This window comes from Rhinoraja longicauda, chromosome 13, assembly GCF_053455715.1.
Source record: "Rhinoraja longicauda isolate Sanriku21f chromosome 13, sRhiLon1.1, whole genome shotgun sequence".
Taxonomy (NCBI): domain Eukaryota; kingdom Metazoa; phylum Chordata; class Chondrichthyes; order Rajiformes; family Arhynchobatidae; genus Rhinoraja; species Rhinoraja longicauda.
The window spans coordinates 30,307,867-30,332,566 of NC_135965.1; the positions used below are offsets into that span (position 1 = coordinate 30,307,867).

Genomic DNA, 24,700 nt, shown 5'->3' on the forward strand with positions numbered 1-24,700 from the left:
TCCAGGTTCCTCACTGCTCCAGTTACCAGGAATAGAAAGAATACTTTGCTGTCACATGTGACTAGGCACAGTGAGATTCTTTGCTTGTATACACAATGTATACAAATAGCAGCCACCTACGGCGCTGACAAAGTTACAAAGCACGCCGGCTCCTCCTTTTGTTCCCCCCCCCCCCCCCAGCGGTCCACCCATGCCGGGTCCTCATTGCTCTTCCCCTCCCCCCTCACGGTGGCCCCCCCACGGCGGGTCCTCCATTGTTCTTCCCCTCCTCCCTCATGGCGGTCCTTCCACACCGGGTCCCTATTCTTCCCATCCCCCCTCACGGTGGTCCCCCCCCATGCCGAGTCCTCCAATGTTCTTACCCTCAGGGTAGTCCCCCCAGGCCAGGTCCTCCATTGTTCTTCCCCTCCCCTCTCATGGTGGGCCTCCATGCTCTCATCGATCGTAGGCCGACCTGCGAGGCATCGCCGCCGCCGTGAGGCTTCACCACCGCTGAGGCCCCATCGTCGCGAGGCTTCACCACCGCCGAGGCCTCACCGCTGCCGCCGCCACCCCATTTCACACCTCTGTGGTGCCGACCCGGGCCCCAGCCGTGGGCTTCGCCAGCCGCTCCACCGACCTGGACTCCGACCTGCAAAGCCCCGGCCGGGCCCCGACCCGGGCTTCTACGTGGCGATCCGGGAGGCATCGAGACCGCAATGCCTCAATAAAGGCCTCCGGCTGCGTACCAGGGTTTGATGCTGACCTCTAGTGCTCTCTGTGTGGAGTTTGAACATTCTTTCTGTGACCTTGTGAATTTTCCACAGGTATTCTGATTTCCTCCTATATTCATTCATAGAATTATACAGCAAGGAAACAGGCCCTTTGGACCAACACATCTATGCAAACCAAGATGCCTGTCTACACCAATCCCATTTGAGTGCAATTGGCCAATATCCCTCTATATCTTTCTATCAAATATCATTTAAACAGTGTAATTGTACTGGCCTCCACTACCTCCTCTGACAGATTACTCACCACTGTGTGAAAAATATTGCTCTTCAAATACCTTTTAAATCTTCCTCCTTTCACCATAAACCAATGCTTTCTAGTTTTAGTCTGCCCTCTCGTGGGAAAAGGGGACATATGAGGGACATAGATATGGTAGATTGTTCAAGACTTGAACAATCTACCATATCTATGTCCCTCATAATTTTATTAATCTCTATAGGTTCATCCCTCAGCCTCCTTTGCTCCAGGGAAAATAGACTTAGCCTATTTAATCTCTCCTTATAGCTCAAGCTCTCCAGTCCAGGCAACAGTCCTTTGAATATTTTCTGCACCCTCTCTCTCTCATTCATATCCTTCACATCGAGTGGAGATCAGTATTGCACACAATCCTCCAACGACAGTCTAATCAATGATTTATACAGCTTGTGCAACCAGTCATTTGGACATCTCAAGGACATGCTGGTCATTAGGTTAAATGCCGACTGTAGATTCCCTCGAGGACATCAGTAGGGATGTTAATGGCATTTGTGATAGAATAGGCTACCAATAAATAATTGGAAAGGATTGCTCTGAGACCCAGCATAAATTCAATTGGCCAAATAGCATTCTATGGTGATATGGAATATGAGCCTGTTAGTGCTGAAAGTGATCATGAATTATGTATTTAAAAGCTAGTGTTGAGGACTATCTGAGTGGACTAATATTACTTGTATACTGGTTCATCACAGATGTTTCTTCCCTGTTCATATGGATCATTGTATTCTTATTCATCTTGGCACATATTTTTTACTTATTCTCTGCAAACCTGCACAACTGCCCTCAGGTAACCTGTTCACAGGCTCGTCTCCCAGAAATTGCTTGTTGGTTAGCTGCAGACTGCCAGAGTTCCAGTGCACAAAATTACAAAGTTTTTATCCAGCCATCATTTATTCCCTTGTGCTAGAGTCAATAGCCCAAATCATTTATTGCGCAGTGCAATGGTAAATGCTCAGCAGCTTTGAATTTATGTTGCAGGGAGGCTCTGCTTGCCGAGATGGGCGTAGCCATGCGTGAAGATGGTGGTACCTTGGGTGTTTTCTCTCCTAAGAAGGTATGTTAGGTCTGAAGAAGTTGAAAGACCATTTTTTTTTCTTAATTGTCCAGAAATGTGGGAAGGATGGTGCTACTTAATGAAAGTTTTGAATGGATGGTTTTGGGTGAGCCCCTTGCTGGTTGGGAAAACATACTTCCCATGCTCTGTAATATCTGTTCCTAAAGCAGATTAAAGCAGACGAGATTAATTTCGCGTCAAAACAAAAGGCAAACCATCATGAATGTAATTGTTCTGCAACTATGTCGTTGAGAAACATACTGGAAGCCAAGTGTCCAATGCGTGATGTTTACACTCATTTTCTCTACTTATTGAAATGTGTTAGTTTAACCCCACAGTGAAGTATCATAAACAAGGAGATGAATGACCAGCTATATGTGTTTGGTTAGAAGATGAATGTTTGCCAAGACAATTACCCAAGAGGTCTTGGAATAGCGTTTATAGGCTTAAACTTCAGAAATGAGGTTCAGTGGTATTTCCTTGAACATCTTTCTTCCACAAATTTAATCAGTTTTTCAAATCTTCTATATATGATAAAAACGAAATGTTCTAAGATACTTCATCGGAGAGTTTGTCAGAAAGTCATGTGAAATATTAAGATCGAAAAGAGTTTGATTTTCAGAAGAAAAGGTTTATTGAGGAAATTTCACAGGTTGGGGGCATGGCAGCTGAGTGTATGGAGCCATTGGTGAAACAGTCAGATCCAAAGTTGATGGAGTGCAGATCTTTCAGAAGGTTATAGGCCTGGAACAGATTAAAGAAATATGGAGGCACGAGGTCATGAAACAATCTCAAAAGATGAGTATCTTAAAATCAAGGAATGGTAAACTGAGAGCTAGTACAAGTCAGCAAGTACAGAGGTGATAGACAAACTGTGATTAGTGCCACCTGAACATCAGCGATGACATTTTAGACAATTTGAAGTTTACCTGCTGGAGATTGAGTGAGAGCATCGGGAATATATTAGAATAGTTAACCAGTTGTAATAAAAGCAGAGATGAGGATTTCACCAGAAAGTGAACTGAGAAAGATACAGATGGACAATGATATGGAGGTTAAAATAAATTGTCTTTTTGACATTGAAATATTGTCTGCAGCAATTATTGGGATAACAACATGTAGGTCATCGGAAAAAATGTTGAACAGAAACTCAAGCCTCCAAAACAGAGGCATCTTTTCCCAATGGATGAATAGTAAGAAGGAGGGTTTTTTCCCTTTGTGTGTGTGCGGGATGCATGTACATATGTGTGCGTGTATGTGTTCCTGTGTTTATGCGCACATTTGCTCGAGTGCGCACACCATCTAAATTCCAATAATTGCTGCTTTATAAATTGTTTTTTGTGTTTGCTCTTTCCTTCACTTTCCCACCGTTTCAACTCCTCACCCCTCCCGACTCATGCTCAACCCTGCAACTGTTTAATTCCTGTTAGATTGAACAGAGAAGAGCAGCTCAGATGTTGCTGGAGTCTCTGGGGGTGTTCTCTCCCAAGGAGGTTTGTTCGGGTGACCATGTGTGTGAAGTGCTGTGCTCTCTTGGATTTGTTTTTCTCTGTCACTTATAATATGGAATCCTCGATTCCATTGGCTGGTTTGGATACATTCATCAGCATCACCGCCCTCTCTTTAATGGCCCAACTTAATCGAAGAAATTGTTCTAAGTCCATCAACTTTTGAAGAGGACTTTTGTCTCTCCTTCTCCTGTTCCCTCTCTCTACAACCACTTCTCTCTTCACTTTCTTCATCTTCTTGGATTTCCTATCCATCCTTGTTCCTTCCATCCATTTCTTCCCGTTCTACCCCTTGGTCCCAATCATCCACTCATCTCTCCTTCCTCACATTCCCATTATTGCCATCTCCAATTCATCTGCTTAAGTTCATGAGAAAATGTGGCAGGTGGAAATTATGCATCATTTGTACAGCCTAGATACAGTCTGCTCATTTAACCTCCTGGTATTTGTACTGATTAAATAAATTGTCAGCAGACGTTCTAATTACATTGCTGGGGAGCATCTCCCAACAAACTCATCAATCCATGAAGATCATCTATTTCCACAATGCACCTGACATTGTGGCCATTAGCTCAATGGAATTTACTGGATTGCCACAGATTGGACAGTCTGCTTCCACAGAGACATGATAGATCACAGTCTTCATTTACAGTGAGGTACAGATTGGATTTTCAGGTTTTTGGATCAATGGAGCAGACAGAGGACTGGAATCATCACTACAGTAGAACCATATTATTGTCCCACTAGACTTTATATACAACCACAACACAAAGGAAGCATTCATGTATATTAATTGGCATTATCAGGGGTTAAAAAATGAGACACCCAAATTTAGGCATTGTCTGAACTGGGTTGACATTGTGACCTGGTCTTACATTAATCTTACTGAGATTTCTGGAGGGCCAGTAATCCTACTGATCGCACTGTCATAACTCTGTTCATAAGCAGCCTCCCCATATAGAGGGAAGAATGGAGTATTATAACTAAAATGTTTATAGTTTGCTAATTAGGAACTCACACTCAAGTGTAATATCAAGCCAAGAAGATTATTAATATGAGTCCATCTTGTCAGTCTCAGCCGGAGTAACAGCAATTGAAAGCCGTAATCCTTGCTCAAAAAAAAGATACGAGTAACATCAGCCAGTGGTTCTTAATGCTGTTTGTTACACTTGACATGTTGAAAATTTTACACGTAAACCCATCCCCAGCTCTGGTAGCCACAGGCCTGGGCTGTGCTAGCTTTTAGAAAGAACAACTTTCTTGGTCCCACTCAATTATTTCTTTCTTGAGTGGATAAGCAATTCACAATGGAAATTTACAACCAAATATTTTCCCACCACACATTCCGTAGTGCCCAACACATCATGATAACAGGTGTGGAAAAATACCCTTTCCTTCTCCGCCAGTTTTATTGATAAGGGACACGTCTTCAAAGGATTAGAGAGGTGGGCAGTGGAGGAGAGGTGCTAAAGTGCTTTGTTATTATCCCCAATTCACTGTGAAAGGATACACGCAATCCTTTATGGGGAAGAGTGTACGGATTGGTGTTTGTAACCTAAATCTCATCAATCCAACAGCAAATTATAATGTCATCTTTTGTGTAAAAAAAAGGATTGTAGTACCATCAACACGGGGGTTCCTGTCGATAAATTCCACTTAAGAGGTTCATAACCTTCCAAAATGCCACTGTTGAGGTTATATTGCAGTTTAAGAGGGATTGTCTTGGCAGTGCATTTTGAGATCTGTAAGGCATGCTCCATTTCCAAGTTGCCTCACCTGTGAGTGCTAATATCTGAGTTCCTGAAAATGGTCTATATCTGTGTTAATTAGTTGCTGCATGGTGTGACGTTTTATATCTATTCTCTTAGAATTACGATAAGGACCATGGATGATGGATGTATATTTGGGCTAGAAATGTTCCAACCAGTCTAACAACTTTGCATGTGTGCATGTGCGTGTGCATGAGTGTGTGTGAAGCATTATTGGGCGTGATTCCAGCATCAAAATATGGCCACTGGACCAGAAACGCAGCATTGTTTGAAAATTTTGACCTCAAAGAGTAAATCTGTTAATATCAGAACCTTCCACAATTAGATACGCATTTTCTTTCTGAGAAGAGTCCTCGAAATGAAGATGTCCCTTTAGCACAATTCTGAGGTTGAGTTGCTCGACTGATTTTGGTTTTAGTGTTCATGCCATGTAGAAAGAAACCTATGTCCCCTGGTTCTCGATTCCCCGACTCTGGGCAAGAGACTCTGTGCACCTACCCAATCTATTCCTGTCATGATTTTATATATCTCTATATAAGATCACCCCTGATCGTCCAAGGACTAGTCCTAGCTTGCTCAACCAAGTTTATGCAACTTCTAACAGCTAATACTTGCTAATCCAGGCTACATTCTGGTGAACCTTATCTGTACCCTCTCCAAAGCCAGCACATCCTTCCTATGTCCTCTGGTATGGGGACAAGAACTAGAAAACAGTACTACAAATATGGGCTAACCAAGGTTTTATCAGGTGGAATGGGCAGGGAGCTGGACAGTGAATGCAGGAATCCCTGGCATGTACAAAATGAGTGATTCAAAGAATGGTTGCAGATTTATCTTGCCGTGCTTAGTGAAAACTAACCAAATGGCAAAAGAACAAACATTAATTGCCAGCCAATCTGTGAGAGCCATGCTTGACCCGTCTTCAACACCCAAAGGACATGAACTTCAATGGACAAGAACATGTTTGCCAAATTGAAAGCTTAATTGCTCAACTTTGCAACTTCAGAGTATATGTAGTATTCATGTTAATGGTGTGCAACTGCATAACAGCCCACCATGGTGGAGCTGGATGTTATTTGTTTTTCAGTTTACTGGGAAACCACTACAGTGAAGGTAACAAAATAAACAAATATGATCTGGTCCCACGTTCTTTATGCGCAGAAGTCCCCAACTTCCTTTAACATTATCTAATCTTCCCTTATAGACTCCTCATCTGGTGAATTTGAATGAAGATCCACTGATGTCCGAGTGTCTTCTGTACTACATCAAAGATGGAATAACAAGGTGCAAATTCACACAAGTTTGGCCCACCTTATTACAGTTCTGGCTTGTACAGTGCTTCATGTAAATGTGGCTGAGCAAAGCATAATGCTCGGGATGTGTGGCCAGTGTGGATTGACAGTGATGACTGACTTTAAATTTAGTTGGAAATAATGTTTTTTCAGTTACCAACAATGGAATAATCAAAATGAAAACGTATCTGCAAACAGACAAGAAACAACACATGATTAAAAAAATGTAACTCAGAGCCTCTGTAAAAAGCTTTAAGTGAAACCAAATAAAAGGCACAAAATGTTGGAGTAACTTTAGCGGGTCAGGCTGCTTCCCTGGAGAATATAGATATGTGATGTTTTGGGTTGAGACCCTTCTTCAAACAGGTGAAACCAAACTTGAGTTCATGTGTTGAGATGCGTTGGGTAAAGAGATGTTAGATTAAATGTACAGGCACTCGCCGACTTACACAACAGGTGACATACGTAAACTCGCACTTACATAAGCAATTCTTTAAGCCCCCCTATGCTCATGTGGTCTCCATGTTGGAGCACCCACATGGCCATAACATCTGACTCACGCAAAGGTCCGTGGGAGGTAACCCTTGTGTAAATCGGGGAGGATCTATAAGATTTAATACAGAAGGCAATAGAACTCTTCACACGAAGCATTGCAAGACTGGCATGAACTACTAATGTTTGTTATTGTAGCAGCGACAATATTGACACCAGAATAATCTGGAAAGGAGGGCCAGGAGTTATTGGAACAGGACAAGCGCTTAAAATTGGGTCTGCTGTTCCCGTAAGGGATAAATACCAACATGGGCTGATGGAGCCACCCAGCCTTTTCCATGGCGTAATTTCTGTGGGGTTTTATGTAAACTTGGACCAAATGGACTGTTACGTTTGTGGTTCTTTAATAATCCTCTTGCTGCAGATCGTTTCAGCTGCTTGTTTGCCAGTTTGTGAGCCTCATTCCCACGGAGGCCCGAGGGGACCAATAAATGTTCCCCACAATCCATTTCAAATGATCTATGTTGCACCCGTGCTGAAATATTGCCTATTCACAGAAGTAACAGCCTGTAGTGTATTATGAGGTGATTTAAAATCTTTAGGAATTAGCAGTGGCAGCATGAACAGGAGCCAGAAATGCTGATGACTCATCCCGTGAGCAGATGTTTGGCACCTACACAACTCTTTGATATCTTTGGATCATTCCCAATACCTCTGAGAATGACTAACTTGGTCTAAAGTTGGTAAGCATTTCGCACTGTACCTGGGAAACAAACAGCACACGCTGCTTGGCAATTACCTACACGGCTGCTTATGGTCTCAACTAAATGTCCTGCAAGTGTCACATTAGGTAGATTTTCAATTTGAAATATCAAGCTAATCTTTTTTTACCAAAACATAAGCAAACACATAAATAAGAACCATAAATGTGACTGCAAGCTGACAATAGACCATTGTTTACTCAACCACAAGGCAACACAAAAATAAACTCAATGAACTAATCTTACTCATTGAAAATAACCTCTAGGTAATGCATCGTTTGTTTTCCTATAATACTTTTAGCAGTCTGGCAGCCAGTCCACATTGCTTCTTGGATACCAAAACAGATTTATCTTTTTTTGGTTCAAACTGATTGGTCCCTTCTCTCAGGTGCTTATATAGACCTTCTTGGACTTGAACAGAGCAGCTCCTATTTCCATTTGAGAAAAGTTACCAAGATATTCTTGGATCTTGAAAATCTGACCACATATATTTAAACAGGAACTTCAGACACGTATAAACCAAATTCTAAGTTAGGATTTCTTCACTTTCTAGGCTATAACTAAGATAATTGAGTCATATTATGTTTGGATATGGTTTGATTGGTTGTTCAGTTCAGTTTTACCTATGTGGCTCATATCATGCAAGTTTGAATTTATATGATGTCTGTCATTTCTTGTAACTGTTCATGTGCAATTAATTAAATTTGCACACTGCAGCAATTGTGTGCATAGTTACCTCCAGGTGGTTGGATGTATTTCAGGGGATTTCATCATGTAAACTCCCATCTCCAGTCCGCCCCATTCCAACAATCCCACCTTTAGTTGTCTGATATGCGAGCTGCACAAAACACACCTTCCTCTCTGATCAGTAAACAAACAGGCTCTTCATTTACTGAGTGGATGTTTCTTGACAGTTATTCAACCTTGTTTCCCATCTTCAATATTTTATGAATAACAATTAAGAAATCTTCATGAGTGCTTAAAACAAAAGCACACAAATTTTATAACTATACCCATGATTTTTCTCCATTGTTGGCCAAACTAGATTATGGTAATCAATCTCTAATCTGTGGTACTGGGTGGTACAAAGACAGACATTGAACCTGGTAACACATCACAAATGACCAAGAAATTATGTGAATGAAGGCTGCCAATTGGGCAAGACAAATAAACATACACTCACAGTCACTCACCCACACACACACCCCAGTAATTTACACATTGGTTGCATCCCTTTCTCATTTATTTTTGATGGAAACCTGAGAGAATCAGTCTAAATGGCTATTACCAGCAATTGCAAAAAGCGCAGCACGTCATTTTCGAATGCACTGGTGGAGGGGTAGACCTCACGGCCCTTGACAACAGCACATTGCACTGGCTACAGCGCCTGGAGGGCATTACATAATTTCTGCTGCCTCAAACGCAAGAAGACCAGCAATTTGGTGCATTAGGTCAAAAATGCTGTCCATGGAGGTTCAACCCCATGTTTTATGGTAGGCCTCATTTCAAACATAAACTCACTCTGTTATATGCCATGGCCTTAATCGAAATTGTGAACAATTGATTGGTTTCATTATAATTAAACTCCTGATGCAGTACCAGGCAATCAGGCATGAGAACTTCACAGTGGATTTGGGTTTGAATATGCTATTTGGTGATAATTTCATGGATTTAAAACAATTTAATCTAATTCCACAGAGTTGGGCGTGAAGATGCAGAACGGCGGCAGGATATAGTACTGAGTGGACATTTCATTAAAGAAGAGCACTGTATCTTCCGAAGTGATGTCAAGACGTTAGGTGAAGGTACGGCACTTTGTAGTTCCCACCTGAAGGAAACTGGCCATGGTTATCTCCTGAGTTTCCATTTACTGACGGTCTGACCTATGAGCTACACATTAATGTGAAGCACTATCTTAATAGTGGGTGCCAGGCTGCATGCAGTGTGAAAATTTTCCATTTTTGCTGATCAAGTGAAATTTTAATGTGAACTGCAGGGGCTCACTAAACCATTAGATGAATGATCCAGTGCTCTGCATTCAAGGAATGGCAGCTCACAGAACAGGTCCATGTTATGCATAGTGTGCTGCAATCAATTATTAAATATTTACTGAATGGCCTTTTTGTTGCCTTTTACATGGGTCTTAATGGCAAAGCCAGCACTAAACCTCTAAATACAGGCAAGAAGGTGACGTTGAGACCTTCTGGAACTACCAACGACATGATCAGTCTGTTGAGCAGTTTGATATAATTAAGCTGATTTCTACTCAATTTCAGGGGGTAGCTGAGAGTTAATCAAACTAGACATGTCTAAGCAGATGGTAGATTTCCTAAAGAACATTGCAACAGTTTAATGGGTACTAATAGTACTACTTCCACAACTTTCATTTTAACAGCTTTTAATATCCTTAGCTCCAAGTGAGATTACAATTTACTTCTCTCGAGCTTTGCTTCGGCTTCTTTATTACTATGTACTTTATTTCTGTCATCCCGCTACCATTTTAATGAACCTTGCCTTTTGAAATTGATGGCATACTGAAGGATAACATGGGCTAGATATGATCAAAAAACAAACTGCTGGAAGAACTCAGTGAGCAGAGCAGCATCTGTAGGGGGAAAGGAATTGTTGAGGTTTTGGGTCGAGTCCCTCATAATAATATGGCAGTTTAGCAACTTCATGGTTACTTTTACTAATGTCAGCTTTTTATCTCTCTTCCTTTTTAAATGGACCTGTATTCCAGTACTGTCATTGTGCTGAGCATTTTCCTTTGAGTTTCCATTCAGTAACATAATTATTACACATTTGTTACTGAAGTCAAAGGCAAATGTTAAAATCTATCTTCAGGTTTACTCAAAAGAGAACGTGTCCGCAAGAGAACTGGGCAAGCTGGGTTAATCTGCAGTGCTGAAAGCTGCAGTTATTGGTGTGGACTGCAGGGGGAGCAGAGAGACCCATGAAGAGCTAGTGTGATTGATAAAATTACCAGCGCACTTATGTTACTTTTAAGAATCTCTCTGCATTATTTTCCTGCTTTATAGTGATTGTCATTCTTGAACCATGTGAAGGAGCAGACACATACCTCAATGGAAAGCAAGTGACTGAACCAACTGTACTTAGATCAGGTACGTATTTTCGACCATAGAATCATACAGCATGGAAACAGGAAACCATACTTAGAAACTCAGAAACATAGAAAATTGGTGCAGGAATAGGCCATTCAGCCCTTCATCCCAGCACCGCCATTCAATGTGATCATGGCTGATCATCCAAAATCAGTTCTCCGTTCCTGATTTCTCCCCACATCCCTTGATCCCGTCAGCCCTAAGAATTATATCTAACTCTCTCTTGAAAACATCCAGTGAATTGACCTCCACTGCCTTTTGTGGCAGAGAATTCCACAGATTCACAACTCTCTGCGTGAAAAACTGGTGAACCTACGCTGCACTCCCTCAATAGCAAGAATGTCCTTCCTCAAATTAGGAGACCAAAACTGCACACAGTGCTCCAGGTGTGGTATCGCCAGGGCCCTCTACAACTGCAGTAGGACGTCCTTACTCCTATACTTAAATCCTCTCGCTATGAAGGCCAACATGCCATTAGCTTTCTTCACTGCCTGCTGTACCTGCATGTTTACTTTCAGTGACTGATGTACAAGGACACCCAAGTCTCATTGCACCTCCCCTTTCCCTAATCTGACACCATTGAGATAATAATCTGCCATCTTGTTCCCCACCCAAGTGGATAACCTCATAATTATCCACATTGTACTGCATCTGCCATGCATCTGCACACTCACCCAACCTATCCAAGTCACCCTGCAGCTTCATAGCATCCTCCTCGCAGCTTACCCTGACACCCAGCTTTGTGTCATCCGCAAACTTGGAGATGTTACATTTAATTCCTTCGTCTAAATCATTAATATAGATAGTAAATAACTGGGGTCCCAGCACTGAGCCTTGCGGCACCCCATTAGTCATTGCCTGCCATTCTGAAAAGGACCCATTAATTCCTACTCTTTGCTTCCTGTCTGCCAACCCTCTCTCTGACAGTGTCAATACCCGACCCCCAAATCCATGTGCTCTAATTTTGCACACTTATCTCTTGTGCAGGACCTTGTCAAAGGCTTTTTGAAAGTCCAGACACACCGCATCCACTGGCACTCCCTTATCCATTCTGCTTGTTACATCCTCAACATATTCCAGAAGATCAGTCAAGCATGATTTCCCCGTCATAAATCCATGCTGACTTTAAAGGCAAATATTAAAATCCATGCTGAAGTCAAAGGCAAATATTACTGCTTTCCAAATGCGCTGCTATTACATCTTTAATAATCGACTCAAGAATCTTCCCACTACTGATGTCAGGCTAATTGGTCTATAATTCCCTGTTTTCTCTCTCCCTCCTTTCTTAAAATGTGTGGTTACATTAGCTACCCTCCAGTCCATAGGAACTGATCCAGAGTCTATAGAACTTTGGGAAATGATCACCAATGCGTCCACAATTTCTAGGGCCACCTCCTTGAGTACTCTGGGATGCAATGAGTAATGGCTTCTGAATATTGTTCTTTCACAAAGCACAGTTGACCATTAACTTTGGTGATTATTGTAACTTTCTTATAATTGAGATAATTATTTTTCCATTTTTACATTCAAAGGAAACCGCATCATCATGGGGAAGAGCCATGTTTTCCGTTTCACTCACCCCGAACAGGCCCGTCAAGAGCGCGACAAGACACCCTGTGCAGAGACTCCCGTTGAGCCTGTGGACTGGGCTTTTGCCCAGCGGGAATTACTGGAGAAGCAGGGCATTGACATGAAGCAGGAGATGGAACAAAGGTAAAATGAGGAATAATGTTGTCCAAAGAGAGTCAAACGAAGGATTCCCTGTAAAGTTCAGTGACGTGCAGTTGAACAACCTATTGAATGACAATAACTGCATTTTGTCCAGCGTAATGGTCTAGGTTCCATTGCATACCTTTCTAAAATGGTAATGGTTGAATTTATGAGTTCTGTTAGTTGAAGGAAACATGGCTTTATTCAGTGAAAATATTCCTTGGTTATGAACTGGTTAAAGCCTTGGATTGGGTTGGTACCCATAAAACAATCATATTCACTTCCAATGACAGCTTTAGATTTTGTACTAAATTTACCATGGTTTGTTTTTCCATTTAGTGATTAAAAAAACCCAGGAATATCCTGATTGCGCATGTTCACCACTTTACTATCTTATTATTTTTGATTGTGATGAAGTATAGTACACCAGGTTTACTTCTATATTAAAAAAAAGGTAACATCAAAGAGCCTTTATGTCTTTGTTCTATTGTAGTCATCATTTCACAGTGAAATAGAAGTGAGGTGTGTCCAAGCCTTTCATTTCTTTACTGGTGAATTTTCACCGGGAGAACAAGGTTAGTTCCAGGAACTGCAGACAAATCATTAAAAGCAACAATATGACACCCTCAGGTCAGTTATTTAACAAACAGTTACTGAATAATATATTCTGCATTGGTAAGACACCTTAACTAATTAATACATGCATTTCCCACTAATTAATATTTACACTTCCTCTAGGAGCATACTTTACATATATGGTAACACTGTCAATTTAGATTCACATATGTTTTCCACTGTGCGATTACTTATATATTATGATACATGATTAGCTCAGTATTTTTATTACACTAGGCAACGGGATATCTGCCAATCTGTTATGTGATATAATTTATTTTTCTGTGAACTTCACTGCTTAAAATATTAACCTGATTGTCACACATGCAATGCAGGGGGACCTTTAAGTAGATCTGAAATGTCTGGTGTAGCTAACCTCAGAGTAATAGATGGAAGAGGTTTATTCTCACAAAGAATAGTATCATGACACAGAAACAATAGACAATAGGTGCAGGAGTAGGCCATTCGGCCCTTCGAGCCAGCACCACCATTCAATGTGATCATGGTTGATCATTCTCAATCAGTACCCCGTTCCTGCCTTCTCCCCATACCCCCTGACTCCGCTTCATCCAAGTCATTAATGTATATTGTAAATAGCTGCGGTCCCAGCACCGAGCCTTGCGATACCCCACTAGTCATGCCTGCCATTCTGAAAGGGACCCATTTATCTCCACTCTTTGCTTTCTGTCTGCCAACCAATTTTCTATCCATGTCAGTACCCTACCCCCAATACCATGTGCCCTAATTTTGCCCACTAATCTCCTATGTGGGACCTTGTCGAAGGCTTTCTGAAAGTGAAACATGCCTTTCAACCCACCAGGCCGATTATCACGTACCTATCTACACTAATTTTTCAGCACAACTCATAACCTTGTACTCCTCGACGATTCCAGTGCTCATCTAGATACTTATATAATGATTTGTGTTTTGTGGCAGTTTTTAATAGGATAGCACTAATGGAATTAGTATACTGTATACAGTGTTCTCTAAACTATACACAGCAATATCTTATGGCACAGTATTGAGTGATATTTACAATAAGAAACACAAACTTTTTCATCCAGGTTTATATCAACTATTGTTTAATTTTATGCTGCATTGAAGAGACTTGCAGTGAACTATGAAACTTTGTATGGATTTTACTTAATCGAATTATTTCTTAGGTTGCAAGAACTAGAAACTCAGTATCGGAGAGAAAAGGAGGAAGCTGATTTACTGTTAGAACAGCAACGACTGGTATGTGACATTATACTTTCCTGAGACTCTCTGAGCCAACAACATAATTTTGGTGAATTAAGACTGAATCTCACTGAGGTAAAGTGGAGTCAAGGACCAGGAAACAATAATGTAATTGAGAGCCTTTTAAAGACAAGGTAGCTTGGAGGCTTCGTAACAAGAGGAGTTGAGTATAGGAGCAAAGAGGTCCTTCTACAGTTGTACCGGGCCCTGGTGAGACCGCACCTGGAGTACTGTGTGCAGTTTTGGTCTCCAAATTTGAGGAAGGATATTCTTGCTATGGAGGGCGTGCAGCGTAGGTTCACTAGATTAATTCCCGGAATGGCGGGACTGTCGTATGTTGAAAGGCTGGAGCGATTGGGCTTGTATACACTGGAATTTAGAAGGATGAGGGGGGATCTTATTGAAACATATAAGATAATTAGGGGATTGGACACATTAGAGGCAGATAACATGTTCCCAATGTTGGGGGAGTCCAGAACAAGGGGCCACAGTTTGAGAATAAGGGGTAGGCCATTTAGAACGGAGATGAGGAAGAACTTTTTCAGTCAGAGGGTGGTGAAGGTGTGGAATTCTCTGCCTCAGAAGGCAGTGGAGGCCAGTTCGTTGGATGCTTTCAAGAGAGAGCTGGATAGAGCTCTTAAGGATAGCGGAGTGAGGGGGTATGGGGAGAAGGCAGGAACGGGGTACTGATTGATAGTGATCAGCCATGATCGCATTGAATGGCGGTGCTGGCTCGAAGGGCTGAATGGCCTACTCCTGCACCTATTGTCTATTGTCTATTGTCTATTGTCATGCACATTGCCACAAGAAGAGAGGGTGGGTGGAGAGGAGGACTACCAGAGCTTCCTGGGTGATGGAATTGGCAAGTATGGTGAAGACAGATATAGAAATGGACAGTGCTTGATATACTCAGAAGGTCGGGCAACATTTGAGGAGAAAAACATCATTCAGATTGAAGAACTATCAAAAACACTACTTTGGTTCTGGCGGGAGCTTCCAATGAATGTTAAACGATACTAAAGTTCCCAATAATCTGGCATCCAGTAACACATTTGAAGGAGGAAATGTATGCATATAATGTTGTGATTAATTGGGCGTCCCAATCTGAGTGCCTGTCTGCCAGCATTATTAACGGCTCCAAAAGTAAAGAGCCATAACATTTCTCACCACTGTTTTTGTCTACCATTCTAGGACTACGAAAGCAGACTGGAAGCTTTACAAAGGCAGATGGATTCCTGCTTTTATTCAGACAATGTGCATGAAGATGAACCAGAGGAGGAAGGTGAGGGAACATCCCTCTTCATTTTTGTTATGTTTTACTATTGTCTCATTTCCCCGTAGTACGAGCAAGGAAGCTAGCGAAATAGATCAGGAAGCTGTTGCTACATTTGAAGAGTCAACTAACTCTCACAGCGAGTACTGCTCTTGTTATGGTGTGTGGCTTCATCAGGGATCTCTCACAATTGAAGGTACCCATTCTCAGCTCAAGCATAACAAAGGCAAAGAGTCCCTTTATCAGCAAAGAGGAAAGTTGTGCATAGAGTTTACAGAAGTTTGTAATTTCTTAGGGAACTTTAATCCAAGCTTTTCTTTTTAATGTTAGCCTGGTTTTACTGCATTGTACCAAACATAGATGAAGCAACGTATTGCAGTGGCAAGGTGCACTGTCCTATCATACTCCGGGACTGGGTGTTGCAATCCGCACACAATCTGGGGCAATGATGCTGTGGGCCTCATTGTGCTGTCATTCTCTGAGACTGGGTATTACATTGAGTCACACATCCTGTCACACTCGGGGATTGGGTGATCCAGTGATAACTATAGTTCCTACATAATGTTAGTTGGTGAAAGTCTGTAACACTACTCAAGTTCAGCTCTAATGTTTGATTTCCTTTACCCATTGGCAGTTAATATTCTTATTATGACCTCTGGTGTTGTTGATCAGATGCACATTATTGGGCTTGAAAGGCTTCTGATATGAGGTACCAGCCCAAACCTCTGAGCTTTTTGTTCTAACATTTGGTGCATCGCTATCTTTCCACACAGTGCAATGGACTGAGCGGGAGTTTGAGCTGGCACTGTGGGCATTCCGAAAATGGAATTGTTACCAGTTTACCTCGTTGCGGGACCTTCTTTGGGGCAATGCCATCTTCTTGAAGGAGGCCAATGCCATCAGCGTCGAGTTGAAGAAAAAGGTAATTGGCAATGTTTAAGGGTGACAGAGAGATTCACACAGTGGTGTTGTCATTTAACCTGTTATAGTAGTGAATGGATCTCGCAAAGACTAGAGCAAAGTCACAATGTCTCCTTTGCCATTGCAATGAGACCTTTATGGCCAGCAGATGCTGCGTAAGTAGCTCCCCAGGTACAGAGACAGATCTCCCTACTGCAATTTAAAGGATGTAATTCGAGACCATGCCTACTGTGGCTCTGTATACAATGCAGGAGAGAAGGTAGCCTGAATGGGCTGGAAGAAAGATTGGAGAAAGAATGCCATTATTATTGTCACGTGGTATTGTTTTTAGGGACATGAAAGAGGAAGGAAAAATTTGTATAAGAAAGCAATAAAACCCAAATGTCCCATTAATCACATAGTCCCCAGACTATGAATGTTTGAGAAGAAGGCTCATAGAAACTTGCTTCAACAGTGTTGCTTTTTCTTTAAACAGGTGCAGTTCCAGTTTGTGCTCCTCACAGACACATTGTACTCCCCGCTACCTCCTGACCTCATGCCTCCAGATGCAGTTAAGGACAGAGAGAAGCGTCCATTTCCACGCACCATTGTGGCAGTGGAAGTCCAAGACCAGAAAAATGGAGCAACGCACTACTGGACCCTGGAGAAACTCAGGTACGGGAAAGTAAGAGATGCTGGTGAACCAGAAAGTCTCTTTTCATAAGGACAATAGGGCTAGGTAAGAGCATTATGCACGGAAAAACAAATACAACTATTGGAATAGTCTCAACTAATATTCAAATAGAGCTCACTCGGATACTGTGCTGGAGAAGTATATTCATACAAATCTTCCTAAATTGTTAGTCGCTCGAATTTTGAAACTGAAAATGTTTAATTGTTGGGCATGTTAACCAAGATTGCACTTTCAGTACAGATGTGTACAAGATTTAACATGAAATGAGGGGTAGTTTTGGTATTGTGCTGATGGGTAATCTGCACCATTCCTCATATTCCTGCCCAGTTTGAATCTGAAAGCTAATCTTGTTTCTTAAGCTGAAAATGTTGTACTGCTAAGATTTTCTAACGTTAATATTACTTATTTCATATCATCATGATTTATCTCAGAGTTCTATTAAAATCTCCCATCAGGAGACTGCTTTTAATAAAAGCTCATGGCTGATCCGTTATCCCATCTCTGCTCCATAATCCATCATAAACCATTACCTAACAAAGATCCTATAAACTTGGTCTTGAATTTTCAATTATTCCAGCATCTGCAGTCATGTGGGACGAGCAAGGATCAGATCTCCACACCCTCTTGCGTGAAAGGTATTTCCTGCTATCAACCCCAATGTTAAGGTTAGGCTGAAGATAGACACAAAAAGCTGGAGTAACTCAGCGGGTCATGCAGCATCTCTGGAGAAAAGGAATAGGTGATGTTTCGGGTCGAGACCACCCTTCTTCAGACTAAGTGAGAGTCAGGGGAAAGGGAAACGAGAGATATAGACGGTGATGCAAAGAGAAAGCGAACAAATGAATGAAAGATATGCAGAATGGTAATGATGATCAAGGAAATATGGAGCCCACAATAGTCCATTGTTGACCCTGGCCTAGGTGATAATGAGTTAGGCTGCCGTATTTCAGAATTCTAGAGGAAATACGTGTTTATTGGAGTGAATCCTTGAAATCTAAAATGCCTCAATTAGATCGCTATTCAAACTCCTCATGTCAAGGGAATGTAAAACATTTTTTTTGCGACTGATTTAACCCAGTAAGACCTGGATAACATTCTGTTGAATCTGCATTATAAACTTTGGGATTATAGATTATGACATTTGGGTGTCCAAAATTGAACAGTTGAGAACTGACCAAGCTTCTATACAACATGGTCACTTTTTTTCCTTTACTCATCAAGTACCTTGAAATAAATATAATTGAACATCAATGTTCCAACATTAGTCATTTTGTTTCCTGTTTGAAGCAGTGCATTAGGTTCTTATTAACTGTATACATAGCAATTGTCCATTTGTTCCATGGTTCTCACACTGGGAGAATATTATGAACCCTTTTTGTCCTCACAGGTCCCTGCGCTGAACTGATGCAAAGATATTTATTCTTGTCACTACTTTGCCATTAACACTTTGCCCTTGAGCATTCCTCCTCTCGTGAATTAGCTCAGTCACGGACTTGCATCAGACATTTCCCTCTGTGTTCGCCTGACTTTGATGCACTGGGAAGAGAGCACGAGGAATGAACTTTTTACTCTAACTACAGTTGAAGAGCAGCTAGATCATCCTCAGTGAAAGATCAGTATGAGTTTGTCCCTGTTACATCCCAACTCATCTTCTTGGCATTAATGGACATGGCCGATCATTTGATGAAACCAAATGATATTCAGGCTCAAGTGCGTGGCCTTGGATGGGTGCAGCAAGCCAGAATCTATTGCAAATGTATATCCGGACTCGTGGGTGTTCTGGAAATCCCAGAATTATGTCAGGAGACACCGAGTGTATTTGTTCTTTAGATCCTTTTCCTCGTTTCCTTTGATAAATGAGAAACCCACAGGCACAAGTAATTAAGTTACTGGATCCGTCCAGAGGCTTGAACATGCACCTGAAGTCATTGCTTAAATTCCCTCCAGAGCAGTTATGGAATTTAAATCCAAATATAAAATATAAGTCTAATATCAGTAATATGGACTTTGATCAGTAATGTAGCACCCCTCAGGGAGTGAGCTCTGCTGCTCTTACCCAGCCTGGCTTATATTTCATTTACCAGACGCACCATGACATGGTGACACTCACAGTCCTGGGAAATGGCCCAGCAGTCTACTTAGTTCAGGTATAGATGGATGGAGATAGTGACCTTGCCACTGGCAATCACATCTCAAGAACAAATGCGTAAAAACTAAATCCTTTCTTGAATGTTGGTGACATGTTCACTTTAAGGAGTAATGCGACATAAATGAATGTTCGCTGCAAAATTCGGCCTTTTATTTCATCTACAGATTTGCCGTGACTATATTACCCAGTAATCATCAAAGTTAAAACCTGTTATTAAAATCTAATTGATTTTACTCAGCCTCTCAATTTCCTTCTATGTTTTATTGTCCATTTAACTTTATTCCATTGTTAACTGTGATTCCTTGGTCGTAGTAAAACTGAGAGTGAACATTTACCAGAACATTAAAATGTGCCCAAATTCAGAATCCAGCAGTACACACCAGTAGGGACTATGCATTAAGCATGTTTTTGTTTTATTCTTCCACTTTATCCTGAATAAAAAATATTTTTCCATCATTTAATTTGTTGAATTCTATTTATCTCTGTTGAATTAAATTACTAACTGGCTGCAATGATGACCTCAATAAAGGAACTCTGTAGGGAGCAACATTTGTCCCTGCAATCTGTATGAAGCCTTGTCTGTTTGTGCCCGTGCCTGTAAGGATGTGGCTGAGATTGGTGTGTTGGACTCTTATCTCTTGCAGACAGAGACTGGACCTGATGCGTGAGATGTATGACCGTGCCGCTGAAGTGCCTTCCAGTGTGGTCGATGACTGTGACAATGTCATGACGGGTGGCGATCCATTTTACGATCGTTTCCCATGGTTCCGGTTGGTCGGAAGGTAAGATTGTGATGAACTTATTTTTATAGTGTTGTTTACCATGGTAACCAATAGTTGTAGTCATGTATAGAGATGAGCAGTGAAACCAATGAAACACAGGTGCATTTAAATTTCTAATTCTGGTTTCAATTGATTTGGAAAACAAATTAGCCTTACCCATTTCATGTGGATGACACGAGAGAACCCAGAAGCAACATATCCATGTTGAATGAATTGCACTGCAATGTAGTTCTTTTCTTTACAGTGCATTTTGGATGCAATTTTTCCAAGGCTCAAGTGTCCAGATGCATGTGGATACTGCTCATCCCTAGCATTGTCTCCATGGAAGTAGCAATAGAAGGTTGAGGGAGAAGTATTACTCTCTCTAGAATCTCTGTGCTAATTCTTTATGGAGACCCAATGTTTTCATCTAAACGATGGCGAAACTTTCTTTACAGTCCAGCCTGTAGTATGTGTTTCTTCCTTAGGACAGATACACTATCCACGTGTTGTTATCCAGACCGTCAGGATGGCATCAAATGCCTCTTCAGTAGGGTGTGCCGCCACTAATCTCCAAAGTCTTAATGTAGGCACAAGGAACTGCAGGTACTGGAATCTTGCATAGAACACACAGTGCTGGAGTAACCCATCTGGTCAGGCAGAATGTCTGGAGGATGTGGTTAGTCTGAGGAAGAGTCCCAATCCGAAATGTCGTCTATCCATGTCCTCCGGAGATGCTGCCCGTCCTGCTGAGTTACCCCAGTGTTCCTTTCAAAGTCTTGATGTCAGCTCCAGGTTGGGAATTGGAGGAGTTAAATGGTTTACCATACAATCCTTAGGGTTGGGAGTGGTTCTGATGGGAGCATGACCCATACATAAATCTTTCTGTGTATTTTGTTATTATACATTCTCTGGATTTGGAAGATAGGAAAATTGCATTTATTTCCACAATTTACCTGAGGAGTTGATAGAAAGTTTCTCTTTGAAATGTTGCACTCCTTGAGAAGCTGCTGGAATGTTAGAAAGTGAAATTCAGGATATTGATCCAGAGAAAACAAAATGATGGTATGCTTAATAGATTCGAAGTTTAGTCAATATTTGCAGGGAGATGGTACGTGGCTCACGTACATTCTCTGAATCCTTTTTATTCCCCATTATCTTTCATTCAACTTTTAAATTTCTGCCTTTCTATATTATACAATCACACCAGTACGTTGGCCCACAGACCTGACCCTCATCCTCAGGAAGATTGCGAGCTCACCTCTTGAGGCAGCAGGATTGTCTTTCTCCAAGAAAATTACATGGAATCAAATTGTCAAGGGATCAGGTACAGCACAGGAGAGGCCAAGAAATTGGGTCACTTGAGTTGTATTCTACATATCAAATACAGTAAATACTCGTGTTAATGGACCCCATTTATAACGGATTTTGGATGTAGCAGACAGACCTGAGCACCCTCCCCAGGCTCCCACTGCCTCACTCGCCCTGGCTTCCCGACACCACCCCTGATTCGCCACGTGCACCAGTGAGGCCTTCTTCACCCACTGCACTGTCCGCTTAACAGTTGTTGCGGCTCACATTGTACCTCCTGGGGACAGCACTTTCTTCAGGCCGCTGCCGCCAACAGGAAGTGCTTGGTCACCGTAGGGCACCCTCCCCTCTCACCGGCTCCTGTCGGCCCATCGCTTTGTCCGCTTCCCGCTCCACTGTCGCCTCCTCCTCCTATAGTTGTTCTGTCCACTCGGCCTCATCCCCGACTCCCCCCCCCCGCCCTTGCCTCCCCCTCCCTGCCGCCTTTGTCTCCTCCTCCTTCTCCCCCAGAGTCGCTGACATACTGGATGCCTCGGTGCAGGCAACCATTGTGCAATTCTGAATTTATACCTACCTTTCCATAATGATTTGTGATTATTTAACACATCGTATGAACGTGATTTCAGCACTTACCTTCACAAACCGTTTCTCTCCCACCACCAGTCACATGCACTATTAGAGGAAAAGGATTCTCAACTGTTTCAATTCTCTCACAGTATGTTGTTGATGAGCAGCAGGTGAAGATGTTTGTTAGATCTGTTCAATGTGACATTTTTCGATGAAGACATCTGAGATGCAATATTGGCTATTGTGTGCACCAAGAAGGGGCTTGACCAGGTAGAGGAGGAGGTGGAGAAAAGGATGGCCAGCAATTTGCAGAGAAGGTCGAAGGAGAAGGGTAAAAGGCTTAATCAGGAGATTTTACTTTCAGAAATCACTGGCAATGTGGTTTTGTTGGATACTGTCATTTTCCCAAACTACTGTCGCATTGGTTCCCCAAGGAGATTAACTACTAATGGCAGAATAACCAACCACAGAGCCATGTCACGTCTCCAATTACAGTGTAAATCCTGTGCACATTTTCCTGTTTATCAATCCGGTTTATTCCCCAGATGGAGAGGAAAAGCACATAATCCTGAAGGATCACAACCTTCTGTGTATCTGAGCAGGAAAACAGAAGCAGATTTAAATATGCAGCATTCATACTTATTAATGTACTCAATAAAATACTGTTTAACATTGCTGTGAATATTGTCCATTTGGTCCTTTGGAATCTGCTACACCATTCAGGAAAACTATGGTGGTTGATCTCAGTCCTTTCCTGTTGAGCATCTTGCTTGATTTTTCTGGTTTCCGCAGAGCCTATAGTTTCAGAGCTGAATACGTCCAGCTACTTAACCTTTAGGATGTGTGATTTAGTATACTAGATACGGAGGAGCCCGAATAGATGTTATTGCACATGGAAAGTTTATTTGCATCATATCACAGCAACAAGTGTTATAAGTTCAAGAGGATGCAAGTCAGATTGTCATATAAACCTAACTAGATAACTAATATAGGGCCTACAATACTGTGAAAGGTCCTTTGTCCCGCCATGTTACGCCTACTCTCAAATACATAGCTGCACTAATCCCATCTCCCGCTGTCTATGCCTTGGCAATTCAAGTGCTCATCTAGCTCATTAACAGCACTAATGTACAGAAAGATCTTGGGGACGCAACCCATAGCTTCCTAGAAGTGACAACACATGAATGATAAAGAAGGTGAATTGTTTGTCTTGATCAGAAGGGTATTGAGTATGAGCCAGGAACCCCGTTTACAGCTTTAGAACTTTGGTTAGGCCACATTTGGAGTATTGCGCGCAGTTCTCTTCGCCCCATTACAGAAAGAATGTGAAGGCTTTGGAGAGTGTGCAGAAGAAGTTTACCAGAATGTTGCCCAGATTAAAGGGTATTAACTATAAGGAGAGGTTGGACAAACTTGAATTGTTTTCTCTGGAGTGTCAAAGGCTGATGGGAGAATTGATATTAAGCTATAAAATTATGAGAGACATAGATAGGGTAGACGATCAGAACCTTTCTCTCAGAATGGAAACATTAAAGACTAGAGAGCATAGCTTTAAGGAGTGAGGGCAACATTTCAAAGAGATGTGCGGGGTATGTTTTTTTACCCAGTGAGTGATGGGTACTTGTAATGTGCTGCCAGGGTTGGTGGTGGAAGCAGATATGATAGTGGCATGTAAGAAGCTTTTGGATAGGCATATGGATATTCAGGAAATGGAAGATATCAGCATGGAAAGGGAGTCAGGCCCAGAGCTATAATGATTGTTCGACAGACTGACCATGGCAGACATGCTGGACTGTAGGAGAGAATCCATCATTCTGAAGGATGTCACAATATCACACCATAAGGAATGTTTTATTTCGTTGTTTCAAACTGTCATTTGTCTGCAGTTTGTTGTAGAGCAATCTTACTGTTTTGATGAATTGTAAATCCTTAGATATAATATTTAAGATTTTAATAATTCAGTTTATGGAACGTACCAACAAAATAATGTGCAACAAAATCACTGAGTCTTCGTGTCACCAGTCAGTGAATTTTGAGTCAATGAAATGAAAAGGTGAGTGTGATACTACCCACATAAGTCTGACATAAGTCAGTGCATTCACTGTGAAATCAGTCAGTGCAAACACTGTCGCTGTAACACTGGCTAGTGTAAACACTGGCAGGGGGCATCAGTCAGTGTAAACACTGATACTGTTGAATCAGTCAGTGCTAACAATGAAACTGTCGATACAAACACTGACACTATCAAAACAGTCAGTACAAACAGTGCCATTGTGGGATAAATCAATGCAAACACTGACCCTGCGGCAAAGACCTGTGTAAACATTAAAACAGTGGTATTGGGCTGTGCAAACACTGGCACTGTGACACCAGCAAGTGCAAACACTAACAGTGTGACACTAGTCAATACAAACACTGACACTATGGAACCAGTCAGTTTAAGCAATAGCACTGTGA

At 41.8% G+C, this 24,700-nt stretch overlaps 1 protein-coding gene across 21 annotated transcripts in view; it reads left to right on the plus strand.

Moving 5' to 3' along the window:
* Window positions 1–24,700, plus strand: part of kif1aa (kinesin family member 1Aa) — a 196,485-nt gene that overhangs the window by 93,714 nt on the left and 78,071 nt on the right. For all 21 annotated transcript variants that reach the window (XM_078410681.1, XM_078410683.1, XM_078410684.1 and 18 more), the window contains 10 exons: window positions 2,005–2,080; window positions 6,562–6,641; window positions 9,601–9,707; window positions 10,941–11,024; window positions 12,557–12,737; window positions 14,513–14,585; window positions 15,780–15,870; window positions 16,635–16,783; window positions 17,258–17,436; window positions 20,249–20,386. In XM_078410681.1, the coding sequence (XP_078266807.1) occupies window positions 2,005–2,080; window positions 6,562–6,641; window positions 9,601–9,707; window positions 10,941–11,024; window positions 12,557–12,737; window positions 14,513–14,585; window positions 15,780–15,870; window positions 16,635–16,783; window positions 17,258–17,436; window positions 20,249–20,386 (1,158 nt within the window). The remainder of the gene's footprint in view (window positions 1–2,004; window positions 2,081–6,561; window positions 6,642–9,600; window positions 9,708–10,940; window positions 11,025–12,556; window positions 12,738–14,512; window positions 14,586–15,779; window positions 15,871–16,634; window positions 16,784–17,257; window positions 17,437–20,248; window positions 20,387–24,700) is intronic.